Raw genomic sequence first — 26,279 nt, 5'->3', positions numbered from 1 at the left:
TCAATGATTGACTTCAACCACATTTAAACCCTGATTGCAAATTAAGAGACTTTTCAAATTCATTAATAATTGGTTGACTTCAACCCTCCATTAAAACCTTATGCCAATCAGAAGATTTTCAATCCCGTCAACATTGAACTCTCTAACTTCAATCATGGAATTGGGACCACAATATCCATGAATTCAACACTCAATCAATAATCTCATGCACTTCATCCAACTTTTGATTAAAGTAAGATATTCTGAAATTGACTTTTCTCCAACCCTAACTTTCAAAGGAAAGGATCATCTTTGAATTTACTCATGGCAATCAATCAAAACTTTTTTCCATCGTTTCTTCTTTTAATTTTATGTTTTCAAAATTTAGGGTTATCTGAGGCCAACCCCCCCTTTCCAAGAAGAGCATTTTTGGGTTTTCAACTCTATTGTTTGGACTCTTGGACAGTGATGCTTCACTGAATAACCCAAAAGGGGGACCTACTTTCTTTTCTTCTTAGTTAGGAGACACACACACAGAGCAGTAACCGTTCTTAGGGTGGGTGTTGGTTGACTAATCCCCCTTAGAATGTTTAGTCTACCAGCTTATCTACACACAAATGTACTCCCGAACCCTTATTCATTGTGTCGTAGGCCTCTTAGAGTTTTTACCTTTATTGTTCCTAAACAAAAATAATAATAAAGGTGGCGACTTCACATTTCACCCTTTTCTATCTTCTTAGAGTTTTATCTACCCATGCTTGAACTTTTTGTTTGGGGGATCGCCATGCATACACATTTCATTCTTTGGCACATCCCCCAAACTAGAATCTAGTGTCAATAACTTGATTGGTTGATGAAACGTTTCTCCGTCCATGTCTACCAGGAGATTGTCAAATCTCCTATGTAAGGGCTGACCTCAATCATTAAAACTCTGATTATCAATTAGGAGATTTTAAACATTCATCAGTGATGGACATTAACCACATTTAAAACCCTGACTAGCAATCAAGAGATTTTCAAGTCTCCCATGATTGTTTGGAAAAAAGGTGTTATTTTCTTAATTTAAATTTTCTTGCTTATTGAAAATCTCCTAATTGACATCAGGATTTTATGGAGGGCTGCAGTCAATCAATTATTAATGAATTTGAAAAGTCTTTTAATTGGCAATCAGAGTTTAAATGTGGTCGAAGTTAATCATTGATGAATGTTTGAAAATCTCCTGGTTGACAATCAAGGTTTTAATGATTTAAGTCAACCCTTATGTGGGAGATTTGAAAATCTCTTGATTGTCAATTAGGGTTTTAATGGGCTAATGGGACTTGAAAAAATTGATTGTCATATAGGATTTTAATGGTTAATTGAGTCGATCCTTAAATGGGAGATTTGAAACTCTCCTGTTTCCTAATCAAAGTTTTAATGGTTGATTGAGCAAATCTTTGAATAGGAGATTTGCAAATCTCTTGATTACTAATCAAGTTTTAATGGTTGATTAAGTCAACTCTTTAATGGAGGATTTGAAAATCATTGATTGTCAATCATGGTTTAATGGTTGATCGAATCAACCCTTAAATAAGGAATTTAAAAATCTCCTGATTGTCAATCAAGGTTTTAATGGTTGATTGAGTCAACACTTTAGTGGAGGATTTGAAGATCATTGATTGTCAATCAAGGTTTTAATTGTTGATTGAGTCAACCCTTAAATGGGAGATTTGAAAATCTTCTAATTAACAATCAAGGTTTTAATGGTCGATTGAGATAACTCTTTAATGGAAGATTTGAAAAATCATTGATTGTCAATCCAGTTTTTAATGGTTGATCGAGTCAAACCTGATAGACAATCAATGATTTTCAATTTTCCTATTTAAGGGTTCACTAATCAATCATTAAAACCTTGATTAACAATAAATAATTTTCAAATCCTCCATTAAAGAGTTGACTTAATCAAAAAACCATTAAAACATTGATTAGCAATTAAGAAATTTTCAAATCTCCAATTTAAGGGTTGACTCGATCAACCATTAAAAACTAGATTGGCAATCAATGAATTTTCAAATCCTCCATTAAAGAGTTGACTCAATCAACCATTAAAACCTTGATTGATAATTAGAAAATTTTCAAATCTCTCATTTAAGGGTTGACTCAATCAACAATTAAAACCCTGATTGACAATCAATGATCTTCAAATCCTCCACTAAAGTGTTGATTCAATCAACCATTAAAACCTTAATTGACAATCAGGAGATTTTTAAATTCCCTATTTAAGAGTTGACTCGATCAACCATTAAACCATGATTGACAATCAATGATTTTCAAGTCCTCCATTAAATAGTTGACTTAATCAATCATTAAAACTTGATTAGTAATCAAGAGATTTGCAAATCTCCTATTTAAAGGTTGGCTTAATCAACCATTAAAACTTTGATTAGGAAACAGGAGAGTTTCAAATATCTCATTTAAGGGATGACTCAATTAACCATTAAAATCCTAATTGACAATCAATTTTTTCAAGTCCCGTTAGTCCATTAAAACCCTAATTGACAATCAGGAGATTTTCAAATCTCCTATGTAAGGGTTGACCTCAATCATTAAAACCTTGATTGTCAACCAGGAAATTTTCAAACATTCATCAATGATTAACTTCAATCACATTTAAACTCTGATTGCCAATTAAAGGACTTTTCAAATTCATTAATAATTGATTGGCTTCAGCCCTCCACAAAAACCTGATGTCAATCGGGAGATTTTCAATAAGCAAGCAAATTTAAATTAAGAAATTAACACCTTTTTCTAAACAATCATGGGAGATTTGAAAATCTCTTGATTGCCAATTAGGGTTTTAAATGTGGTTAAAGTCAATCACTGATGAAGGTTTAAAATCTCCTAATTGATAATCAGGATTTTAATGATTAAGGCCAGCCCTTACATAGGACATTCGACAATCACCTAGCAGACATGGACGACGAAACGTTTCATCAACCAATCAAGTTGTCGACAATAGATTCTAGTCTGAGGGATGTGTCGAATAATGGAATATGTATGCATGGCGATCCCCCAAACAAAAAGGTCAAGCATGCGTGGATAAGACTCTAAGAAGATAGAAAAGATTGAAATGCGAAGTCGCCACCTTTATTATTATTTTTGTTTAAAAACAATAAAGGTAAAAACCCTAAGAGACCTACGATATAAAGAATAAGGGTTCGAGAGTACATTTGTGTGTAAATAAGCTGGTAGACTAACCATTCTAAGGGGGATTAGTCAACCAACACCCACCCTAAGAACGGTTACCACTCTGTGTGTGTGTCCTAACTAAGAATAAAGAAGAAAAGAAAGAAGGTCCCCCTTTTGGGTCATTTAGTGAAGCATCACTATCCAAGAGTCCAAACAATAGAGTTGAAAACCCAAAAATGATCTTCTTGGAAAGGAGGGGTTGGCCTCAGATAACCCTAAATTTTGAAAACATAAAGTTAAAAGAAGAAACGATGGAAAAAGGTTTTTGATTGATTGCCACAAGTAAATTCAAAGATGATCCTTTCCTTTGAAAGTTAGGATTGCAGAAAAGTCAACGTCAAAATATCTTACTTTAATCAAAAGTTGAATAAGGTGCATGAGATTATTGATTGAGTTTTGAATTAATGAATATTGTGGTCCCAATCCCATGATTGAAGTTAGAGAGTTCATTGTTGACGGGATTGAAAATTATTTGATTGGCATCAGGTTTTAATGGAGGGTTGAAGTCAACCAATTATTAATGAATTTGAAAAGTCTCTTAATTGGCAATCAGGGCTTAAATGTGGTTGAAGTCAATCAATGATAAAGGTTTAAAAATTAGGATTTTAATGATTGAGTCAACCCTTACAAGAAGATTTAAAAATCTCCTAATTGTCAATTAGACTCTTAATGGGCTATTGAGTCAACTTTTTAATGGGACTTGAAAATCATTAATCGTTAGTCAGGGGTTTAGTGGTTGATTGAGTCAACCCTTAAATGGGAGATTTTGAAAATCTCCTAATTATTAATCAAGATTTTAATGGTTGACCAAGTCAACTTCTTTAATGGAGAATTTGAAAATCATTGATTGTCAATCAGGGTTTTAATAATTGATTGAGTCAACGCTTAAAAAGGAGATTTGAAAATCTCCTAATTGTCAATCAAGGTTTTAATGGTTGATTGAGTCAACCTGTAACAGGATTTAAAAATCATTGATTGTCAATTAGAGTTTTAATGATTTATCGAATTAACCCTTAAATAGGAAATTTGAAAATCTCTTGATTGTCAATTAAGGTTTTAATGGTTGATTGGATCAACTCTTTAATGAAGGATCTGAAAATCATTGATTGACAATTAGGATTTTAATAATTGATCGAGTCAACCCTTAAATAAGAGATTTGAAAATCTCCTCATTGTCATTCAAAGTTTTAATGGTTGATTGAATCAACTATTTAGTGGAGGATTTGAAAATCATTGATTATCAATTAACTTTTTAATGATAGATTGAATCAACCCTTAAATATGAGATTTGAAAATCTCTTGATTGTTATTCAAGGTTTTAATAGTCGATTGAATCAATTCTTCAATGGAGAATTTGAAAAACATTGATTCTCATTCAGGATTTTAATAATTGATGGAGCCAACCCTTAAATAAAAAATTTTAAAATCTTCTGATTGCTAATCAAGGTTTTAATGATTTTTTATTGAGTCAACTTTTTAATGGAGGATTTGAAAATCATTGATTGTCAATCAGGAGTTTTAAATGATGGGTCAAGTCTCTTTGGTTAGGCAATCAATTATTAGGAGAGATAAGGTTCCCCTATTAGGTTATTCAGTGAAGCATCACTATCCAAGAGTTCAAACAACAAGGTTAAAAACCCTGATATAATTTTGTCGGAAAAAGGGGGGTTTGGACTCAGATAACCCTAAAATTTGAAAATGTAAAGTAGAAAGAGAAACATCGGATAAAGGTTTTGATTGATTGCAACGAGTAAATTCAAAGATAATCCTTTCCTTTGAAAGTTAGGATTGGAGAAAAGTCAACATCAAAATATCTTACTTAAATTAAAAGCTAGATGGGGTGCATAAGATTATTGATTGAGTTTTAAATCAATAGAAATTATGGTCCCAGTCCCATGATTGAAGTTAAATAGTTCAATGTTGACGGCGTTAAGAATCTCCTAATTGACATCAGATTTTAATGGAGGTTGAAGGCAACTAATTATTAATGAATTTTAAAAGTCTCTTCATTGGCGATCAGGGTTTAAATATCATTAAAGTCAACAATTGATGAAGGTTTAAAAATCTCCTGATTGACAATAAGGGTTTCAATGATTGGAGTCAACCCTTGTATGGGAGATTTGAAAATCTCCTGATTGTCGATCAAGGTTTTAAGGGGCTATTAAGTCAACTCTTTAATGAGATTTGAAAATCATTGATAGTCAATCAGAGTTTTAATGATCAATTGAGTCAACCCTTAAATGGAAAATTTAAAAAAAAATTGATTGTTAATCAAGGTTTTAATGGTTGATTGAGTCAACTCGTTAATAAAGGATTTAAAAATCATCGATTGTCAATCGGAGTTTTCATTATTGGTTGAGTCAACCCTTAAATAAGAGATTTGAAGATCTCCAAATTGTCAATCAAGGTTTTAATGGTTGATTGAGTCAACTCTTTAATCGGATTTAAAAATCGTTAATTGTTAATCAAGGTTTTAATAGTTTATCAAGTCAACCCTTAAATAGAAGATTTGAAAGTCACCTAATTGTCAATCAAGGTTTTAATAATTGATTGAGTCAAGTCTTTAATAGAGGCTTTGAAAATCATTGATTCTTAATCAAGGTTGATCAAGTAAACCTTTAAATAGGAGATTTGAAAATCTTCTAATTGTCAATCAAGGTTTTACTGGCTGATTGAGTCAACCTTTTAATGGAGGATTTGAAAATCATTGATTGTCAATCAGGGTTTTAATGGTTGATTGAGCCAACCCTTAAATAAAAAGTTTGAAAATCATTTATTGCCAATAAGGGGCTTTACATGGTCGATTGAGTCTCTTTGGTTGGGCAATCAATTATTAGGAGAAAGAATGTCCCTCTTTTGGGCCATTTAGTGAAGCATCAATGTCCAAAAGTTCAAACAACATGACTAAAAACCCTAATTGTCAATCAGGAGATTTTTAAATCTCTCATTTTAAGGATTGACTCAATCAACCATTAAAAACCTAATTGACAATCAATAATTTTCAAATCTTCCATTAAAGAGCTGACTCAATCAACCATTAAAACATTAATTGGCAATAAGGAATTTTCAAATCTCCTATTTAAGGGTTGACTCGATCAATCATTAAAATCCTGATTGACAATCAATGATTTCAAATCCTATTAAAGAGTTAACTCAATCAACCATTAAAACCTTATTCACAACCATGAGATTTTCAAATCTCCTATTTAAGGGTTGGTTCAATTAACCATTAAAACCCTAATTGTCAATCAATGAGGTTTGAAAATCTCCTAATTGTCAATCAAGGTTTTAATGGTTGATTGAATCAATTCTTTAATGGAGGTTTTGAAAATTATTGATTCTTAATCAGGATTTTCATGGTTGATCGAGTCATGCTTTAAATAGGAGATTTGAATTTACTGGCTAATTGAGCCAACCTTTTAATAGAGAATTTGAAAATAATTAATTGTCAATCAGGGTTTTAATGGTTGATTGAACCAACCCTTAAATTAAAAATTTGAAAACCATTTGTTGTCAATAAGGGGTTTTAAATGGTTGATTGAGTCTCTTTGATTGGGCAATCAATTATTAGGAGAAAGAAGGTCCCTCTTTTGGGCCATTCAATGAAGCATCAATGTCCAAGAGTTCAAACAACATGACTAAAAACCCTAATTGTTAATCAGGAGATTTTTAAATCTCTCATTTAAGGATTGACTTAGTCAACCATTAAAAATCTAATTGACAATTAATAATTTGTAAATCTTCCATCAAAGAGTTGACTCGATCAACCATTAAAACATTAATTGGCAATCAAGAGACTTTTAAATCTCTTATTTAAGGATTGGCTCGATCAACCATTAAAACTATGATTGACAATTAATAATTTCCAAATCCTCCACTAAAAAGTTAATCGACTATTAAAACCTTGATTGACAATAAGGAAATTTTCAAATCTCCTATTTATGGGTTGACTCGATCAACTATTAAAATCCTAATTGACAATCAATGATTTTCAAATCCTATTAAAGAGTTTACTCAATCAAGCATTAAAACCTAATTCATAACCATGAGATTTTCAAATCTCTTATTTAAGGGTTGGTTCAATTAACCATTAAAACTCTAATTGACAATCAATGAGATTTGAAAATCTCTTAATTGTCAATCAAGGTTTTAATGGTTGATTAAGTCAACTCTTTAATGGAGGCTTTGAAAATTATTGATTCTCAATCATGGTTTTAATGGTTGATCGAGTCAACCTTTAAATAGGATATTTGAATTTACTAGTTGATTGAGTCAACCTTTTAATGGAGGATTTGAAAATCATTGATTGTCAATTAGGATTTTAATAGTTAATTGAGTCAACCCTTAAATAAAAAGTTTGAAAATCATTTATTGTCAATAAGGGGTTTTAAATGGTCGATTAAGTCTCTTTGGTTGGACAATCAATTATTACGAGAAAGAAGGTCCCTCTTTTGGGCCATTCGGTGAAGCATCAATGTCTAAGAGTTCAAACAACATGACTAAAAACCCTAATTGTCAATCAGGAGATTTTTAAATCTCTCATTTAAGGATTGACTCAATTAACCATTAAAAACCTAATTCACAATCAATAATTTTTAAATCTTCCATCAAAGAGTTGACTCAATCAACCATCAAAACCTTAATTGGCAATCAGGAGATTTTTAAATTTCTTATTTAAGGGTTGACATGATCAACCATTTAAACTCTGATTGATAATCAATGATTTCCAAATCCTCTACTAAAGAGTGAATCAACTATTAAAACCTTGATTGGCAATAAGGAAATTTTTAAATCTACTATTTAAGGATTGACTCGATCAACCATTAAAACCCTAATTGACAATCAATGATTTTCAAATCCTTCATTAAAAGGTTGGCTCAATCAACCATTAAAACCTAATTCACAATCATGAGATTTTCAAATCTCCTATTTAATGGTTGGTTCAATTAACCATTAAAACCCCAATTGGCAATCAATGAGATTTGAAAATCTCTTAGTTGTCAATCAAGGTTTTAATGGTTGATTGAGTCAACTCTTTAATGGAGGCTTTGAAAATTATTGATTCTCAATTAGGGTCTTAATGGTTGATCGAGTCAACCTTTAAATAGGATATTTGAATTTACTAGCTAACTGAGTCAACCTTTTAATGGAGGATTTAAAAATCATTGATTGTCAATCAAGATTTTAATGGCTGATTGAGTCAACCCTTAAATAATAACAACAACAAAACCAAGCCTTAGTCCCACTAAGTGGGGTCGGCTATATGAATCTTTTTCCGCCAATTTATGCGATCATGGACCATTTCTTTTGATAGATTCAAGGATATTAAATCCTTGCTCACTATCTCCTCCCAAGTTATTTTAGGTCTACCCCTCCCCCTTCTACTGCCCCCCACAGTAACTAAATCACTCTTCCTCACAGGTGCACTATGTGGCCTACATTGCAAGTGTCCATACCATCTGAGTCGTCCCTCTCTTATCTTATCTTCTATAAGAGCTACACCTAACTTACCACAAATATGTTCATTCCTTAATTTATCTTTCAATGTTATACCACTCATCCATCTAAGCATTCTCATCTCGGCAACTTTTACTTTTTAGATATTATGTTTCTTCGTCGCCCAACATTCCGATCCATATAGCATAGCTGATCTTATAGCTATCCTATAAAACTTCCCTTTCAATTTTAAGGGTATTCTACGATCACATAGCACACTTGAAGCACTTCTCCATTTTACCCAGCCTGCTTTAACTCTATGCATTACATCATCTTCAATTTCTACTTCATCTTGCATAATAGATCCAAGGTATCGAAATTTATAAGTGCTATTTATTTCTCCATCATCAAGTTTAACTTTGTCTCCAATATTCCTCCTATCATTACTAAAATTACATTTCATATATTCTGTTTTATTTCTACTTATCCTAAAGCATCTAAATTCCAAAGCTTCTCTCCATAATTCTAACTTAGCCTCTACTCCGTCCCTAGTTTCATCAATTAATACAATATCATCTGCAAACAACATACACCATGGAACCTCCTTTTGAATACTCCTAGTCAATTGGTCCATCACTAAAGCAAAAAGAGAAGGACTCAAAGCAGATCCTTGATGTACACCTATGGTAATTGAAAATTCTCTAGTTTCTCCATCTATAGTCCTTACACTAGTCATTACTCCATCGTACATATCCTTAATGACATCCGTACACCTACAACATACACCTTTTTTTCCTAAAACCTACCATAGAACTTCCCTAGGTATCCTATCATATGCTTTCTCAAGGTTAATAAATATCATATGCAAGTGTCTCTTCTTTTCCCTGAACTTTTCCATTAATCTTCTTAAAAGATAAATAGCTTCCGTGGTAGATCTCCCAGGCATAAAACCAAATTGATTTTTTGAGATCTTCGTTTCTAACCTTAATCTTTGTTCAACTACCTCTTCCCATAGTTTCATCATATGACTCATAAGTTTAATTCCACGATAGTCATTACAATTTTGAATATCTCCTTTATTTTTGTATATAGGTATTAAAGTGTTTTTCCTCCATTCATCTGGCATTTTCTTAGTTTTTACAATTGTATTAAATGAATTAGTTAACCATATAATTCCGTTATCACCCAAGCATTTCCAAACTTCAATTGGGATGTTATTTGGTCCCATGGCTTTCCAATTTTTCATCTTTTTTAGAGCAAACTCAACTTCGTTAACTCTAATTTTGCAATAAATCTTATATTTTTAGTCTTTTCCTCATTTGACAATTCTAAGTTTAAGTCTTCTATTTGGTTTTCGTTAAACAACTTACTAAAGTAACTTTGCCATCTTTCTTTAATATCTTCGTCCTTAACCAAGACAATATCATCTTCACTTTTTATACATTTTACATTTCCTAAGTCCTTGCTCTTCCTTTCTCTAGCTTTAACAAGTTTAAATATACCTCTTTCCCCTTCTTTTGTACCTAATCTATCATACAAACTATTAAAAGATCTATATTTAGCTTCACTAATGGCCCTTTTTGCATCTTTTCTTGCCTCCTTATATTTTTCAAAGTTATCTCTGTTTCTACTTTTTTGCCATGTTTTATACCAAATTCTTTTTGTCTTTATGATTTTTTGTACATCTTTATCCCACCACCAACTCTCTTTGCTATTCGAGAATCTTCCCCTTGATTCACCTAAAATCTCTTTTGCTATCTTTTTAATAAAGCTAGCTAACCTATTCCAAAGAGTATTGGTATCTATCTCATCCTCTATGGTCCAATCCCCATCTTTGATCATTTTATCTTTAAATTTTATTATATTTTCTCCTTTTAGGTTCCACCATCTAGTTCTCCCACATTGGTTTATTTTATCCTTTTTCTTCCATTTTTTAATACATATATCTAACACTAAGACTCTATGTTGTGTGGTTAGGCTTTCACCTAGAATAACTTTACAATCCTTGCATGATAAACGATCTACCCTCCTAGCTAAAAAAAAATCTATTTGATTTCTATTTTGTCCACTTTTAAAGGTTATTAAGTGTTTCTCTCTTCTTAAAGCAAGTATTCATTATACTAAAATCATATGACATAGCAAAGTCTAAGATCATCTCCCCAGACTCATTTTTGTCTCCATATTCATATCCTCTATGCATCCTCTCATAATTTTTATTATCTCTTCCAACGTGTCCATTCAGATCTCCTCCTATAAATATTTTCTCAGTCCCTGGTATGTCTTGTATGATACTATCCATATCTTCCCAAAATTATCTCTTAAGATTTTCTACTAAGCCAACTTGAGGAGCATAAGCACTAATGATATTTATTACCTCGTCCCATCTTAATTTTTATAATTCTATCCCTTACTCTAGTTACATCCACAACGCTATCTTTTAAGTTTTTGTCTATAATAATGCATACTCCATTCTTATGTTTTTCTTTTCTAGTGTACCAACCCTTAAATAAAATGTTTGAAAATCATTTATTGTCAATAAGGGGTTTTAAATGGTCGATTGAGTCTCTTTGGTTGGGCAATCAATTATTACGAGAAAGAAGATCCCTCTTTTGGGCCATTCGGTGAAGCATCAATGTCCAAGAGTTCAAACAACATGACTAAAAACCCTAATTGTCAATTAGGAGACTTTTAAATCTCACATTGACTCAATCAACCATTAAAAACCTAATTGACAATCAATAATTCTCAAATCTTCCATTAAAGAGTTGACTCAATCAACCATTAAAACCTTAATTGGCAATCAGGAGATTTTTAAATCTCTTATTTAAGGGCTGACTCGATCAACCATTAAAACTCTGATTAACAATCAATGATTTCCAAATCCTCCACTAAAGAGTTAATGAACTATTAAAACCTTGATTGGCAATACGGAAATTTTCTAATCTCCTATTTAAAGGTTGACTCGATCAACCATTAAAACCCTGATTGACAATCAATGATTTTCAAATCCTATTAAAGAGTTAACTCAATCAACCATTAAAACTTAATTCACAACCATTAAATTTTCAAATCTCCTATTTAAGGGTTGGTTCAATTAACCATTAAAACCCTAATTGACAATCAATGATTTTCAAATCCTACATTAAAGCGTTACTCAATCAACCATTAAAACCTTGATCAGCGATCAGGTGATTTTCAAATCTCCCATTTATGGTTTGACTCAATCAACCATTAAAACTCTTATTGACAATCAATAATTTTCTAATCCTGATTAAAGAGTCAACTCAATCAACCATAAAAAACTTTGATTAGCAATCAGGAGATTTTGAAATCTCCTAGTTAAAGGATGACTCAATCAACCATTAAAACCCTGATTAACAATCAATGATTTTTAAATCTCATTAAATAATTGACTCAATAGCCCATTTATTCCCAGATTGACAAGCAGGATGGTTAGTGCACCACATTCCCTACACACAAATGTACTCCCATACCCTTACTCTCTATATCATACTTAGGGTTTTTTTTTTCCTTTTTTTTTTCCCTAAACAAAAAAAATAGTAAAGGTGGCGACTCCAAATTTCAATCTTTTGTATCTTCTTAGAATCTTATCCACCCCTGCTTGACCTTCTTGTTTGGGGGATCGCCATGCATACACATTCCATTCATCAGCACATCCCACGGACCAAAATCTGGTGTCAACAACTATTATTCAAAACCTCAGGCCGGAATATAATGGTCTCATTAGCACAACTCATGGAAGGGATAAAGAACCAACTCTAACAAAGTTGGAAATATATTAGCCAATCAAAAGGCTTTGGACAAACAAATGTCTGGAATTTTGGTGAAGGATGAGGAAAAGGCCCTATGATAAGAAAACCTTTAAAGGAAGGATAAAGTAGATACAAGAATAAATGGTAAGGACGGAAAATCAAGAACAACGAAAAAACGCTGGCATCCAGATGGGAGAAGCTCTTGATGAGGGGGAGCTGAACAAATTCAAGACTAAGAAGAAAATGAAGATAAGAAGTATTAATGGAAACAACCAATGTTATAAATATGGCAAGAGAGGACACATGGCTCAAGATTGTTGGCACAAACAAGTAGACGGGAATGTTGTAACATTCATTCAGGGTAAGAGTGAACAAAGAAGAATGGGAACTCAAAGAATCCTTTGATGGAACGAAGGGCAAGTCCAACGAACAGCACACAACTTTTTGCTTCATCAAACTAAAGGAGGAATCAACATTCATTATGGAAAATGATAAACTAATTAATTATAATAGTGATTGGATAATACATTATGGATATTCCAATCACGTGATTGAAGAAGAGAAATTAGAAAGTGTGTCTCAATGTAAAGGAGGGTGAGTAATAGTGACCACCAACAACTCTAAACAACCAATAACTCATATTGGCAAAATAGTAATAGTGCCAAGGTTTAGGCCATAACAAGTGCAATTGCAAAATATGTTGCATGTTCTTGGAATGAAGAAAAAATTGCTACAATATCACAACTCACCACTCTAGGGAATTATGTGGAGTTTGACCTGAATGATGTCAAGGTGTACCAAAGTTTCTAGCGATTGGTGCACCGACCATGAAGGAAGGAAGGTTCAAGTCTAAATACGCGATCTCAGCCCATGAAGCAAATGTAGATAAAACAAGAAAGAATGAGGCAGCAGATTGATAGTGATCACAAGTAGGACATGTAAGCCATCACAAGCTCAAAATCGTGATGTAGAAGTGTTCCAAGCTTTTTTCGGGAGATGTCTTATTCTCCCTCGTGTAAATTCACTTCCTATTAATGAGATTTTCTTTTCCTATCAAACAAAAAAAATATCGTGATAAGATGTTCGTGCTCAAAGAATTCCCTTAGATGGATGTTCAAGAAGATATTCTGTGCATGGGATGCTAGTATGGAAAAGCACACAAGTTAGCATATGAGGATTCAAGGTTAATAGCTAAGAAGCCTCTTGAACTAATTCACTCAAACGTATTTGGGAGAGCAAGACAGGGGTCCACTAACAGATTTTGATACATGATAACCGTTATAGATGACTTGGTATGTATATGTTGAATTTATGAAAGAAATCAAAAGCACAAGAAAATTTAAGGAATTCAAGATTATAGTGGAAAAAGAAGCAGGTTAGAAGATACAATATCTATGCACAAGTAATGGGAAGAGCATACATCAAATGAATTCTTAGAATATTTGCAAAACTGCAATAAACCCCAACAACTGACTTGTCTAGACACACCAAAACAAAATGGAGTACCAAAAATAAAGAACTAGTGTCTAGCATATATATGTAGAATACTACATGCCAAGAATGCGCCACCATGTTTTTGGGCCAAGTGCATGAAGATAGTAGAACATGTAATTAATAGGCTATTTCAAGCAAAATTGGCAACCATTTCACCCTTTGAGAAGTTGTGGAACATTAAACCCTTGAGTATTTGTTTGCGTGTGCTATGTATTTGACCCAAATCATTTATGAAACAAGTCAACAAGAAATCAATTCATTGCATATTTGTGGGTTATGACAATCAAAGGAATGGAGATGTTGTGATCCCACAACTGGCTGTTATATCTCTAACAATGTAATGTTCGATGAGGCATCATCATGGTGGTCATCACAAGCAACATTACTTCCAAACACCAAGGAAATTGAGGAATAGTTGCAAGACAAAATGCAAGAGCAAACATTGACAATATCCAGCCAAGCTAGGAAAGAGTTGAGGAAGCTGGACCTTTGGAAGGTCAAGCTAGAGAAAAATCAAGAGCAAAGTCGCTAGAAAAAGCTAGAAGTCCATGGCAAACAAGTATTTACCATAACCTCATCTTCACACGTCCATTAGAACAAAAGATGATAGACAAAGTCAAGTAAAACAGCTCGAAGAAGAAGAATCTCCTCAGCGTCAAATTCGCAGGTCATTAGACAAAAAAAGCAAATTCCAAATACACAAATGTAGCTATGACTCAAGAAGATGGAGCATAGGAGCACATAAGATTGAAGACCAAGTTGCAAACCTACTTACTAAAGGACTCCGTGATGTCAAATTCAAAGGATTCGAAAGGCAATTTGGTAGGACTTGTAAAAAGGAATAGAGATAGAGTAATTGTTGAGAGGGAGTGTTGGCAGAGCACTGACACACACTCTCTCTTTCTAGAAGATTTGAATTGATTGGTAACCAAACTTAGAGCAATTATTAAAGGGGAAGGACTCCATTGCTGCTGTGTGCAAAAACCCAAGTGTGTGCTGTGTAAAGGAAGAAGTCTTGTGTGCTGTGAGCAAGAGAAAAGTGTGTGCAGGAAGTGCAAGATTTTTGTGGTGATGTGTCATACGTGAGTAAGTGTGAAAGTGCTGGGTGTCATTGTGAGTCTGGGGTATATTATTGCGCACGTGTGTTTTAAGAGGTTTGGGATGAGTGTCTAATTGTGAGTCCAAGTGTAAGGTGTTGGGCACCTAATTTGTTTTCACAAAATAATTAAGAGTCAATTTTGGTTGTGGTTCACCACCTCCAATTCCCAATGATAACAAGGCCTAATCACTTTATGATTTCACCTAACTACTTATCCATTTGCTCATTATAAAGATTGCCAACAGATTTGCCATTCTCTGCCACAAGTCAAAAACAGCATGATCTCTTTCTTATCCTCACCTATTCCATCTTTTATTTTATAGTTATTAGTTGTTCATTAAAAAATCAAGTAAAAACTTTAGTTTCTAGGTTTGTTAGGTAAATTGGGCATTTGATTCAGAAATCACATCAAGAATTAAATAAAAACTTGACTTTGTCATGAGATGCACTCCTGCACTAGTCGAAAGTCAAATTTTAAACAACCACCAATACAAGTTTTAAAAGCAAGTAACAAAACACATAAGACTAATACTATGTTGAGAATTTCTTTCAAAGGAATGGAAATTTTACCTGGCACATTAACATCAATAGATCTTTTTCCTTGGCTTAAGGACGCAGGTTTCACATTGCTCTCTTGATGCCGTTTGCCATTATGTTTCTTGGAGCCAGAAGCCATTCTTGCAGCCTCAAACAGTGCCCTACCCAATTCCTCCATATCTACATCATTATTTCCATCATCTTCCTCTTCTGTAGAGTTGACAGCCCACAAATTTTCCCGCCAGTTACTGTTTGAAATTGAAACAGAAGAAACAACTGGAGAGGCAGCTTCCTGGCATGTGGTGTTCAACACTTTTTCTTTGTTCAATTTCTGAATGCGAAGAACCCGCCAGCTGCATGTCCTCAGAAATGTCCATAAAGTATGATTGTTACAGTTCCCATAATAGCACCAACATTCAAACAGTAAAAGACAAAAGAAGAACTATGGAATGACCTAAGGGGATTGCTTCCACATTTTGGCATTACACAACCAAAGAGGTAGATTACACGCTCTTCAATTTTCAGGCTGCCACTTGAAATCGGTGCATAAACCTAAAGAAGAAGGGGGATTTCAGTGATCTGCATTTGAAATAATCAGTTGTCATAAGTACTGAATTAATGGTTTTGAAAACATAAACCTGTGCAACAAGACAAACATAAACCTGTGCAACAAGACAAAGTTTACTTCGACATTCACTGCAAAGCAGCTCGGGTCGTAGCGCTAAAGTTTGAGACGGCCAGTCCTGCCAAGGAAGAAATAAAACAGGAATTCAGATATTGTGCACTTTACAGCATTATAACAATATGCTAGCAAATTACTTGCAGTTATTTGTGTAATCCAAAATTAAATAAATAACTTGCAGTAACTTACAGGAAGCCCACCAATTTTTGTTGTATAATGATCAGATGCTTCGTTATTATCAATTGCCCACGGTCCTGGCATGCCTAGAAGAACTTTAGCCATCACTTAACTCTAGCTGAACAAAAACAGGAATCATAAACACACTAAGTGCAAGGCCTTTATTTTACAGAAGAGCTGTGCACTGCACAGGAATTTTACAGGACAAGAAATCTTTAAGAAGTTATCATACATACAAACCAACAAACAAAAACCTTAACTCCCACTAGGTAAGGTTAGCTACATGAATCCTTTTCCGCCAATTTACACAATCTTGGGCAATTGCCTCCGGCAACTTGACGGTTATTACCATCTCACTCCAAGTTATTTTGGGTTCACTCCTACCCCTTCTACCACTAACAATATCTAGTTCACTCCTCCCCACCAATACATTGCTACTAGCAATAACTAGGTCACTCCTACTCACCAATACAATATTTGGCCTACATTGCTTGTGCTCAAACCATCTCGACCTCTCCTTCCCTTATCAAAAAAAAGTTATCATACATGGAAGCAAAAAATACTAACAATAATTAACTATAAAATATGAAAAAATATATATATTTCCAAAACTCTTAGAACCCAACAACCTTGCAGAGGACAGTATTTGTTTCCATAATTTCTATTTTTCTTAATAAATTTCTACGTTATATAGAAATACAATCCATGCACCAAAGTTTTCTCAAAGTTTTGGCAAGTTGAGCATGTGTGACATCTATGCACCAACTTGAGGGGAAGTGTTGAAATATTGGATTGATAGTCAACAATCATTGTAATTAACTTTGGAATTCTTTCCTATTCTAGAGACAATGTATCTATCCAGTAGGTGAGAATAGATTCATTATATGTGTAGCTTGATTGTTTTACCCATCTCTATATGTTCTGTATGAATTCATTGAGAAATTGAGAACAAACAAATATTCTTCTCAACCTCTGTTTTTCTTGTAAACTTAGCAAACAAAAAATTATTGCATTAACTTTTGAACCCTGATTTCATGTTCACTAGGCCTGGAAAAGATAAAATATTCGAAAAACTCGGTAAGCGCTACTTGAAAAACAAATAAATAAATTACCACCTCGTAAACATAGCCAATTCGGTAAAGAAATTATGCAGAGACACATAAGTACAGGAAGAAGAAGAAGATGATGATGATGATTATGAGTGCCTTACTGGCAACCTATCGCGGAGGAGGGATGTCGACAGCGAAAGAGGTATAAAGCGCGCGACTTTTGCCGAGGCTTCAACAGCTGTATCCGCTGTTAAGAACCATAAGAGGGTTGGGGAAAGTAGCAGCGAGGGGTTTAAGAGAGGAGCTTTGGGAAAGTAAAATAAAATTAAATTAAATATTTGATGAATTAAAAAATAGTTTTGTTTATTTTATACATTATTAGTATTTAATTTTTTCAAAAAAATATTATTAGAAAAGATATTTGAATGCAAATTAAATACACATACAATTATATACAGCGCAATATTTTATAATCAACTATGGAAAAATAGATTTCTTTGTACTTCTCTTTTCTTTTCTTAATGTTTGTCAAGTTTCAAATGAGAAAATTTTTTTTTTTTTTTTTTTTTTTATTACATAAGAATTCCAGCCACCAACGAGCCCTTCGGACCCCTCTGGTGCGGCACCAAATCTACGGATCAGAGTCCTCCGCCCTCAGTTCTCACTAATCAAGGTAAAGTCCAGATGCGGATACAGCTTCTGTGCATCAGTTAAATATTATTGTACTTTATTATTGTGTAGATGGACAATAGTAAAATGTGAATTTTGAAAACATATAGGTTTCATTTTATTACATTTTATTGTTTTCTATCTTGTACTTATTAAAGTCCCCCTTTAATTTTAATTTGACTACGATTTAATCTAACATTAAGCCCTTGATCTTCATCATAGTTATGGAAGCATTCTCAACCCTTTTTAACCACAATGTTAGCCAAGGAAGATTGTGGGGTATTGCCCTTAGCAAGAGAGGTCCTATTATCAACCATCTCTTTTTTGCAAACGATAAATTAATTATCTGTAAAGCTAATTTTGGAATTTTCATAATTATTGATGTAACGACCCGAAGAATAATGGTATTTAAATAATAAGAAGAACGGGAAAAAGGAAACAGGAATAGAAGGAGGCAGTCGACGACGTTGCATTTTGGATGGGATAATCCCGAGAAATTTTTCAGGCCTCGTCGACGAAGTTCCATCTCGTTGACAAGAAGATACCGAGAGAGAATTTTTGGAAGCCTGAAATTTGTCGACGAGGGTTAAAGTTCGTCGACGAACTTTCTACAGAACTCGTCGACGAGGTGGCGTGGCTCGTCGATGAATCCTGCAGTATAAATTGGATTAAACGTGATTTTTCAGTATATTTTCCTGCGTAGAATCTCTCTCTCTCTCTCATCCTTCGGTTTCTCCTCCTTCTCTCTAAGATTCTAGGCCGGATTTCCGCCGGTTCAACAATCAGAAGTCACCACAACGCTCCTGGGAAAGTTCTCTGCAAGTCTACCGGAGCGGATCGTCAGGGGGCTAAGTTGGAAATCATCCCAAATTCAGGGTAAGGCTTTCTACTTAGTATTTGGTTATTTGAAAGTTGAAGAAAACGTAGTACGCATAGAAATACTGAACTTTAGTTATGGGAAATGTTGTTTTTAGGGTATTGAATAGGGAACCCTGCGGGTGCAAGACAGATTTTCTTAGGGGGTTTTCAGGACTCAGCTAAGGGGATAAATTAAGCTAGTTTTTTTTATTTATGGAAAGTATGTATATTATTATAGTATTTGATTTCAGGGAAATAAATAGATTTATATATGATTTATATTTGGGAAAATACTATTGAAAATGATGGTATGTTAAATATACGAAAAACCTGTTTAGTGTGGTATGAGTAAAAATTGTTATGAAATACTGTTTTCTGGGAATGTGATTATGATACGGATTTTTATAATGAAAAATCGGCGTACAAGCCGAAATTTTTATATATGTTTGCTGGCGTACGGGCCGAGCTATGTGTATGATTTGCCGGGTACAGGCCGAGCTATGTAAATGATTTGCCAGCGTACAGGCTGTACTATGTGTATGATTTGCCGGCGTACAGGCCGAGCTATGGTAAAATGTGAAATACCGGCGTACGGGCCGATGATTTTCATGATATACGTATATATGCAAAATGAAATGATTGATTTGATAATTAATTATATGAAATATCCATGTATCACAGTTTCAATATATGTTATATGATATCAGAACTTGGTTGGCATGGTCTAGGCTAACACTTGCACGGTACCGTTGCTATATGTTCATGGTCATCATTATCATGATATTTGTGTTAACGCCGCTGTACGGAGTGGTATGAGATTGGATGGTCGATATGGTTCTTAAGAAGTGTGTGAGCGCCCCTGGTGTACGAACCAGGTCTGGCAGACCCATCAGACTTACAGACCAACTCTCTACAGAAATTTCCCCCCTCTTTACGATGTTCTCTCTCTCTCTCTCTCTCTCTCTCTCTCTCTCTCTCTCTCTCTCTCTCTCTCAAACTTCATAATTGTTGCTGCCATCTATGGGAAATTCCAGAAAATTTTGAGTAACTATAAAAGGGGAAGGACTGCATTATTGCTGTGCTCAGAAAATCAAGTGTATGTTGTGTAAGAGAAGTCAGTGTAGGCTGCGCAACAGAGAAGAAACCGTGCAAAGGAAGAGAGCAAGAAATTCTTGTGTGATTGTGCTGTGAGAGAGAAAAAAAGTGCATGCAGTGGCTGAGGTGTATCGTATATGAGTATGCATGACAGTGTTGGGTGTCATTTTCAATGTGGGGTATATAATATAATAGCATGTTTGTTTTGAGGTTGAGTGTGAATGCCTTATTGTTAATCAGTAAATTCAAGTGTCATGTGGTTGGCACCTAATTTGTTTTCATATATAAGAGTTAATTTTTGTTGCGATCCACTGCCTGCAGTCCCCAAAAAAAGGCAACAGAGCTGGCAGTCAAGGACCGTTGCAGTGATTGTGGCACGAGGAATTTTTTTCTGGTATCGTGAAGTCAGTTGGCTTGGGACCACTCTTACTCAGTTAAGTGCAGGGCATCATCAAGTGTCACAGGCTGAACTCTTCACACCCTGTGAAGGGCTGCCATGTGGCACTAGTCATAGCACTATTGTTTAACTAGTTAGCCCAAAGTATATTGTGGTTTCACAATAATAACAAATTTAAAAACATGAAATACAAAGTCAAGTGGAAACAGTAAAAAAACATGAAAGTAAATGAGCCATGCAGTTAATTGAAAAGCGACATATCATTATTGACACCTTCGTAGGTAACATGTGTTTAGCAAAGGAGGCAAGTAGGCTAAACACTTTTACAAAACTAGTTTACAATGAATGACGAAAACTTACTCTCCTCTAATGAATTTTCTATGCTACTCTAGCTCTGGTACTAGGAAACATTAAAATGACAGAGGAATCATATTCCCATCTTTTTACTAACGCACTATCCTACTCAACGAATAAAACCTACATTACAATTTACATGATGATTACCCATCTCATGCACACAACATAAGCGGTCACAAGCAAGCATAATGCTAGACAAGCTTGGCTCTTGATACCAAGTAATGATGATACACATTGCAACCTCAACAAGCAATGTAAAGAAGCTCAACCACAACAATTAAAATAATTGGGCAATTGGCATGCAATTTTACTTTCTCAAAAAAAGACTTATGGGAGATAGATGGTGGTAGTAAGACTACAACACCCAGGTTGAAGAATTGAAGAAATGGAAAGTGAGAGATAGTAAAGCACTATACATGCTGGCGGTAACACTAGAATATGACATTTGACAACACATCAAAGATACAAAAGCACCCAAGGACGTGCAGAACACTCTAGAAGCTATGTTTGCTACGAAAAATGATGCAAAATTCTAACAATTAAAAAATGAGCTTCTCTCAAACTAGGAGTAGTCGAGTAGAACATGACAGGAAGTCAATATTTTACAAAATCCAAATATATATGTGAAAAAATTGCAAAATTAGACTAATGAAATAAAATTTCAAAGATAAGAATGGGGAGAACTATTGTTGACACTGGATTCTTGTCCGATGTTGTGCCAACAAATGGGAGTGTTGCATGGTGATCCCCTAAACAAGGAAGTCAAAAAGGATAGACAAAGATTCTAAGAAGATGCAAAAGATTAAAAATGCAGAGTCGCTACCTTTATTATTTTTGTTGTTTAAGGAAAACAAAGGAAAAAACCCTACAAGGTCAACGACACAGAGAACAAGGATTCGAGAGTACATTTGTGTTCAAGGAAGGTGATGGACCAACCATTTTAAGGGAAATTAGTCAACCAACACCCTATCAACACCAGTTCTAAGAACCGTTACCGCTGTGTGTGGGTGTGTCCTAACTAAAAATAAAGAAATGAAAAGAAAGAAATTTCCCCTTTTAGGTCATTCAATGAAGTATCACTGTCCAAGAGCCCAAAAACCAAAGTTGAAAGCTCTAACATGCTCTTGTTTGAAAAAGGGGATTGGCCTTGGGTAACCCTAAATTTTGAAAACATGAAGTAAAAGAGGAAATGATGGAAAAATGTTTTGATTGCTTGCCATGAACAAATTTCAAAGAAGACCTTTTCATTTGAAAGTTAGGATTAAGGGGAAATCAATATCAAAATATATTACTTTAATCAAGGGATTGGATGAGGTGCATGGGATTATTGATTGAGTATGAATTAATGGAAATTGTGGTCCCAGTCCCATGATTGAAGTTAGAGAGTTCAATGTTGACGAGATTGAAAATCTCCTGATTGAAATCCGGCTTTAATGGAGGGTTGAAGTCAATCAATTCTTAATGGATTTGCAAATTCTCTTAATTGGCGATCAAAGTTTCAATGTGATTAAAATCAACCATTGATGAAGGATTTCTCAAATCTCCTATCTGCCAATTAGGGTTTGAGTGATTGATGTCAATCAATTAAGGAGAAAAGCTTTGAAAATTCTTTTAACTGGTATTCAAAGTTTAATGATGATTAGATTCAATCCTTAAATGAGGTTTGAAAAATCTCCTTATTACCAATCAGGATTTAACTGAATTCAATCCTTAATATGAGATTTGAAAATCTTCTGATTGCAAATCAGGGATTGAATGATTGATTGGAGTCAACCCTTTCATGGGAGATTTGAAAATCTCTTGATTGTCAATCAATGTTTTAAGAGTTGATTGGGTAAACCCTTAAATGACAGATTTGAAATCTACTGATTGTCAGTCAAGGTTTTAAAGGTTGATTAAGTCAACTCTTTAATAGGAGATTTGAAAATCATTGATTATCAATCAAGATTTTAATGGTTGATTAGGTCAATCCTTAAATGGGAGATTTGAAAATCTCCTAATTGTCAATTAGGGTTTGAATGGGAAAAATTGGATCTCTTTGATTGGCAATCAATCATTACGAAGATGTTTGACTTTCAAAAACGGAAGTTTCCTTTTTAATATGGATACTTGACAAAAAATGGAGAGATTTTTTTAAAAATTTACTAAACTCATCATCGGCCAAAGAAATACACAATTTGAATGATCTTTTGAAAATATATATATATATACTTTTAGTGAGAGAATTCCAAATTTACCCTTAGAGTCTCGGTCCCGTGGTGCAAGCACCGGTTCCCATTCATCCATACAGGTTTAAAGGCTTGCCCTTGCCTAGGGATAAGGAGGAAGAGATCACTATACCGTGAATAGGAGTGGCAAAACGGGTTCGCGGGCTGGGTCCGGGCTGGTCGTAAATAGGCTGGGTCGTAAACGGGTCGATGCTAAACGGACCACAGCCATGCAAACCCTAACCCACCTATTTAATAAATGAGCGGGTCATGGGTTACCCGTTTAAAAAACCATTTGGCAAGATCAGTTTATGAAATTATTTGCAAAACAAGGTTGAAAATCATTTTGAAGATTAGAAATTGGTTTATACATTTAGGAAAGAAACAGCAAAGCAACCCAAAACATACTCACCCGCACACTTCAATAGCAGCATGCACAAGTCCAATTGTTAAATCAATTTCTAGGGTTTTATTTCGCTAAATCAATTTTATAGGTACAAAATCGAATGTGTTTTGGGTGTGTGTGCGCGCGCGCGCGCGCGAGAGAGAGAGAGAATAACTCGAGGGCTACAACAACTCTTCGTCACAAGGACAAACATTCTGCATCGCCGCAACGACAGCAACCGTTCACGGCATAGCTCTTCACAACAATGGCAACAAAGATTTCCCCAAATTTTTCCCTATTTCTTTATGAGTGAAAATCTTCACCATGACAATACTCCTTCACGACAGCAGCCCCTCAAAGCAATGACATCTCCTTCACGGCAGCAGGCTTGGAAATTGATTTGGGGATTAAAACAAATTTGGGGTTAAAATTTATTTAAAGATGAAAATCTATTTGGGAATTTGAAGAAGATGAAGAAAAAGGAGAATAGATAAACCAGAGGAGAGAGGATTAGCACCTGATGGAAGAAGAGGGCGGTCCTGGTAGTTAAGGGAGTAGCCGCAGCTGACACTGCCGGATGGAGGCTCTGCGTGGAGCCTTGGGGCTAGTCAAGTAGCATGGTGGCAGCGCAATGGGACAAGGCGGAGGTGAAGAAACAGATTGCTACTAGATTGTTCCTGGCCGCTGTACAATGAGATTTATATATAGAATCGGAATAGGAGCCAACTAAATGGGTCACCCAACGGGTGGCCCGACCCGAATCCGGTTTGACCCGTTAATAAATGGGCGTGTCACAAGTTGACCGGTTTATAAATGGATTGGCTTGTACAAACCCGAACCCATTTAACGAGCGGGTCACAGGTCACCCGTCGGGTTTCGACCCATTTTTCCACCTCTAACCGTGAAATACCCCTTTCATCCCATCATGAATTGGGTTAAGAAACCATGAGCTAATTTTGAAGACACATTGGAATGTATTATCAATAAATATGAGCAGTCTTTGGCTCTGAGCATCATTAAAACATCTTGCTGCTTAACATTGGGGTAATTTTGTTTTTGAAAAAAAAATAAGAAAAAAGAAAAGAATGGGAATTGACCAAAAAAAAAGGCTGAGAAAGCAACTAATAAAAAATGAAGAATATCCCAAAAGTTGAAAAGGGAATGCAAGAAAAGTCGGACAAACTAAATGCCCCGAAGGAGTGGAAACAAATGTGATTCGTGACCATTTGAACCATCGCAAACAGTCATTTTTTAGTCTACTATATCCTTTCTTGTTTTACCCCCAAATCCTAACCCTATTACAACAAAAAATGTAGCCCTCTTGAATGGGATTTAACATCTTCTTTACAGTCAAATCAATGCAGATGAACTACACAAAGACTTAATCCCTGTAAAGGGTACGATAGGCAACCTGTGACTCAAACAACAGGTTCAGTCTAAATCACCGAAGTCAAATACAGTCAAGAAGAAAGGGAGGTTTTAAACCTATTAATCCATTTCTTGAGAGTATTTCAAAACCCAAGGCCACGTTTCATCTCAAAAGTTAATCCTAAGATTGTTGTTTTATAAGATTGTTGTTTTATGTATAAGTTTTGTTCTACTCACAAGGTCTTTTACACGTGACCCTTCTTGCACAGTTGAGTTGGATCGGCATCCAATGTCGCCCTCGCAAAGGCAAACCCTGGGACATGCTGAAGGAAGCCAAAGGATTCATCCATATATTGGCAGAAGAAGTAGAAGAAAAACAAACAAAATGAAGATTACCAATATTGGGGCAGTTTTTTAGGTAAGGTTATCAGTTACATTTGTTCTTATTTAATGAGTGCATTCAAATTTCTAAAAGTGGTATACAAATTTTTTGATGATCAAAATAGAGATTATAGTGAAGATAAGGTTCTAATGGGGAGAGATAAAACATATTTAGTGAAATGGGATATTTTGAAAGCCAAAATCACAAGCTGGCTTGGGTTTTAGAGATTTCAACACTTGATGATGATGCTCTTTTAAAGAAGCAAATTTTTAGATTACTTACTAGACCTTCTAACTTTATTGTCTATACTATGTAAGTCACTTTATTTTCCATATTCAGTTAGTTGGGAGGCTAAATAACCTAACTCTACTTCTCTGAGTATTCAAGGGAAAACTTTAATATCCATAATACTACTTGGATTCCAAGCAACGATGGTCACCTTTTTATGTATATTGATTCCAATTTTAGTCAAGATTAAGAACCTAGATATCAAGGATTTGTGCCACGACATTATAAAGGAATGGAAATTTGAGAATTTCAATGATGGTATCTCTAAGGAAGTTCAAAATGATATTCGAAAGACCCCAATTCCCTTAATTGATAAAAAGGATATATGGATTTGAAAATTTATTAAATTAGAGGGTTTTAATGTGAAATCAGTATATAGATTGTTGAGAGAAGATTCCTCTAATAAGATTGGTAGATCTTATCCTCTAGAAAATCAAGTGTTATAGTTAATCTAAAATATGGATTTTTTTTTTTAAATCTAAAATTAAATTATTTTTTGGGACTTTAGCAAAATTCTTACCCCCTTGTTGAAGTGAATCAGAGGAAATTGCATACGATTGAGGAAAGTCTTTGCCCACTTTGTAAAGACCGAGAGAAATAAATTAATCTTCATTTTTTTGTGGTGTTTGAAAGTTCATGAATTTTGGTTTCTCTCTTAATTACAAACAAAATGTAACTCGATTGCAGACTTACATATTATCCTTAAAATCAATTATGATTCCAATTAGAGCTTACAAGAGAACAAAATTTTATTTTAAAGTATTGCCTGAAATGACGGAGCATAAGGTAGAAACAAACCCAATTGTAGACTTACTTATT

At 34.5% G+C, this 26,279-nt stretch overlaps 1 protein-coding gene across 5 annotated transcripts in view; it reads right to left on the bottom strand.

Annotated features, from left to right (window-relative positions):
* The window catches only part of LOC131157014 (uncharacterized), a 40,791-nt gene extending 16,691 nt beyond the window's left edge, over positions 1–24,100 (bottom strand). The window contains exons 1-5 of one of the 5 annotated variants that reach the window (XM_058110837.1): positions 23,940–24,100; positions 16,418–16,523; positions 16,209–16,289; positions 16,001–16,098; positions 15,580–15,899 (exon numbers count right to left, since the gene is read on the bottom strand). In XM_058110837.1, coding sequence (XP_057966820.1) covers positions 15,580–15,899; positions 16,001–16,098; positions 16,209–16,289; positions 16,418–16,510 — 592 coding nt within the window. In that variant the 5' untranslated portion in view covers positions 16,511–16,523; positions 23,940–24,100. Of the gene's footprint in view, positions 1–15,579; positions 15,900–16,000; positions 16,099–16,184; positions 16,290–16,417; positions 16,524–23,939 lie in introns of all 5 variants that reach the window. The other 4 variants (XM_058110835.1, XM_058110838.1, XM_058110836.1 and 1 more) reach the window with 4 other exon arrangements.
* Positions 24,101–26,279: the final 2,179 nt, after the last annotated feature.

Source organism: Malania oleifera, chromosome 6 (genome assembly GCF_029873635.1).
Source record: "Malania oleifera isolate guangnan ecotype guangnan chromosome 6, ASM2987363v1, whole genome shotgun sequence".
Lineage (NCBI taxonomy): Eukaryota > Viridiplantae > Streptophyta > Magnoliopsida > Santalales > Ximeniaceae > Malania > Malania oleifera.
Note: the sequence above shows the minus strand (reverse complement) of the source record. Positions and strands in the feature narration are given on the sequence as shown.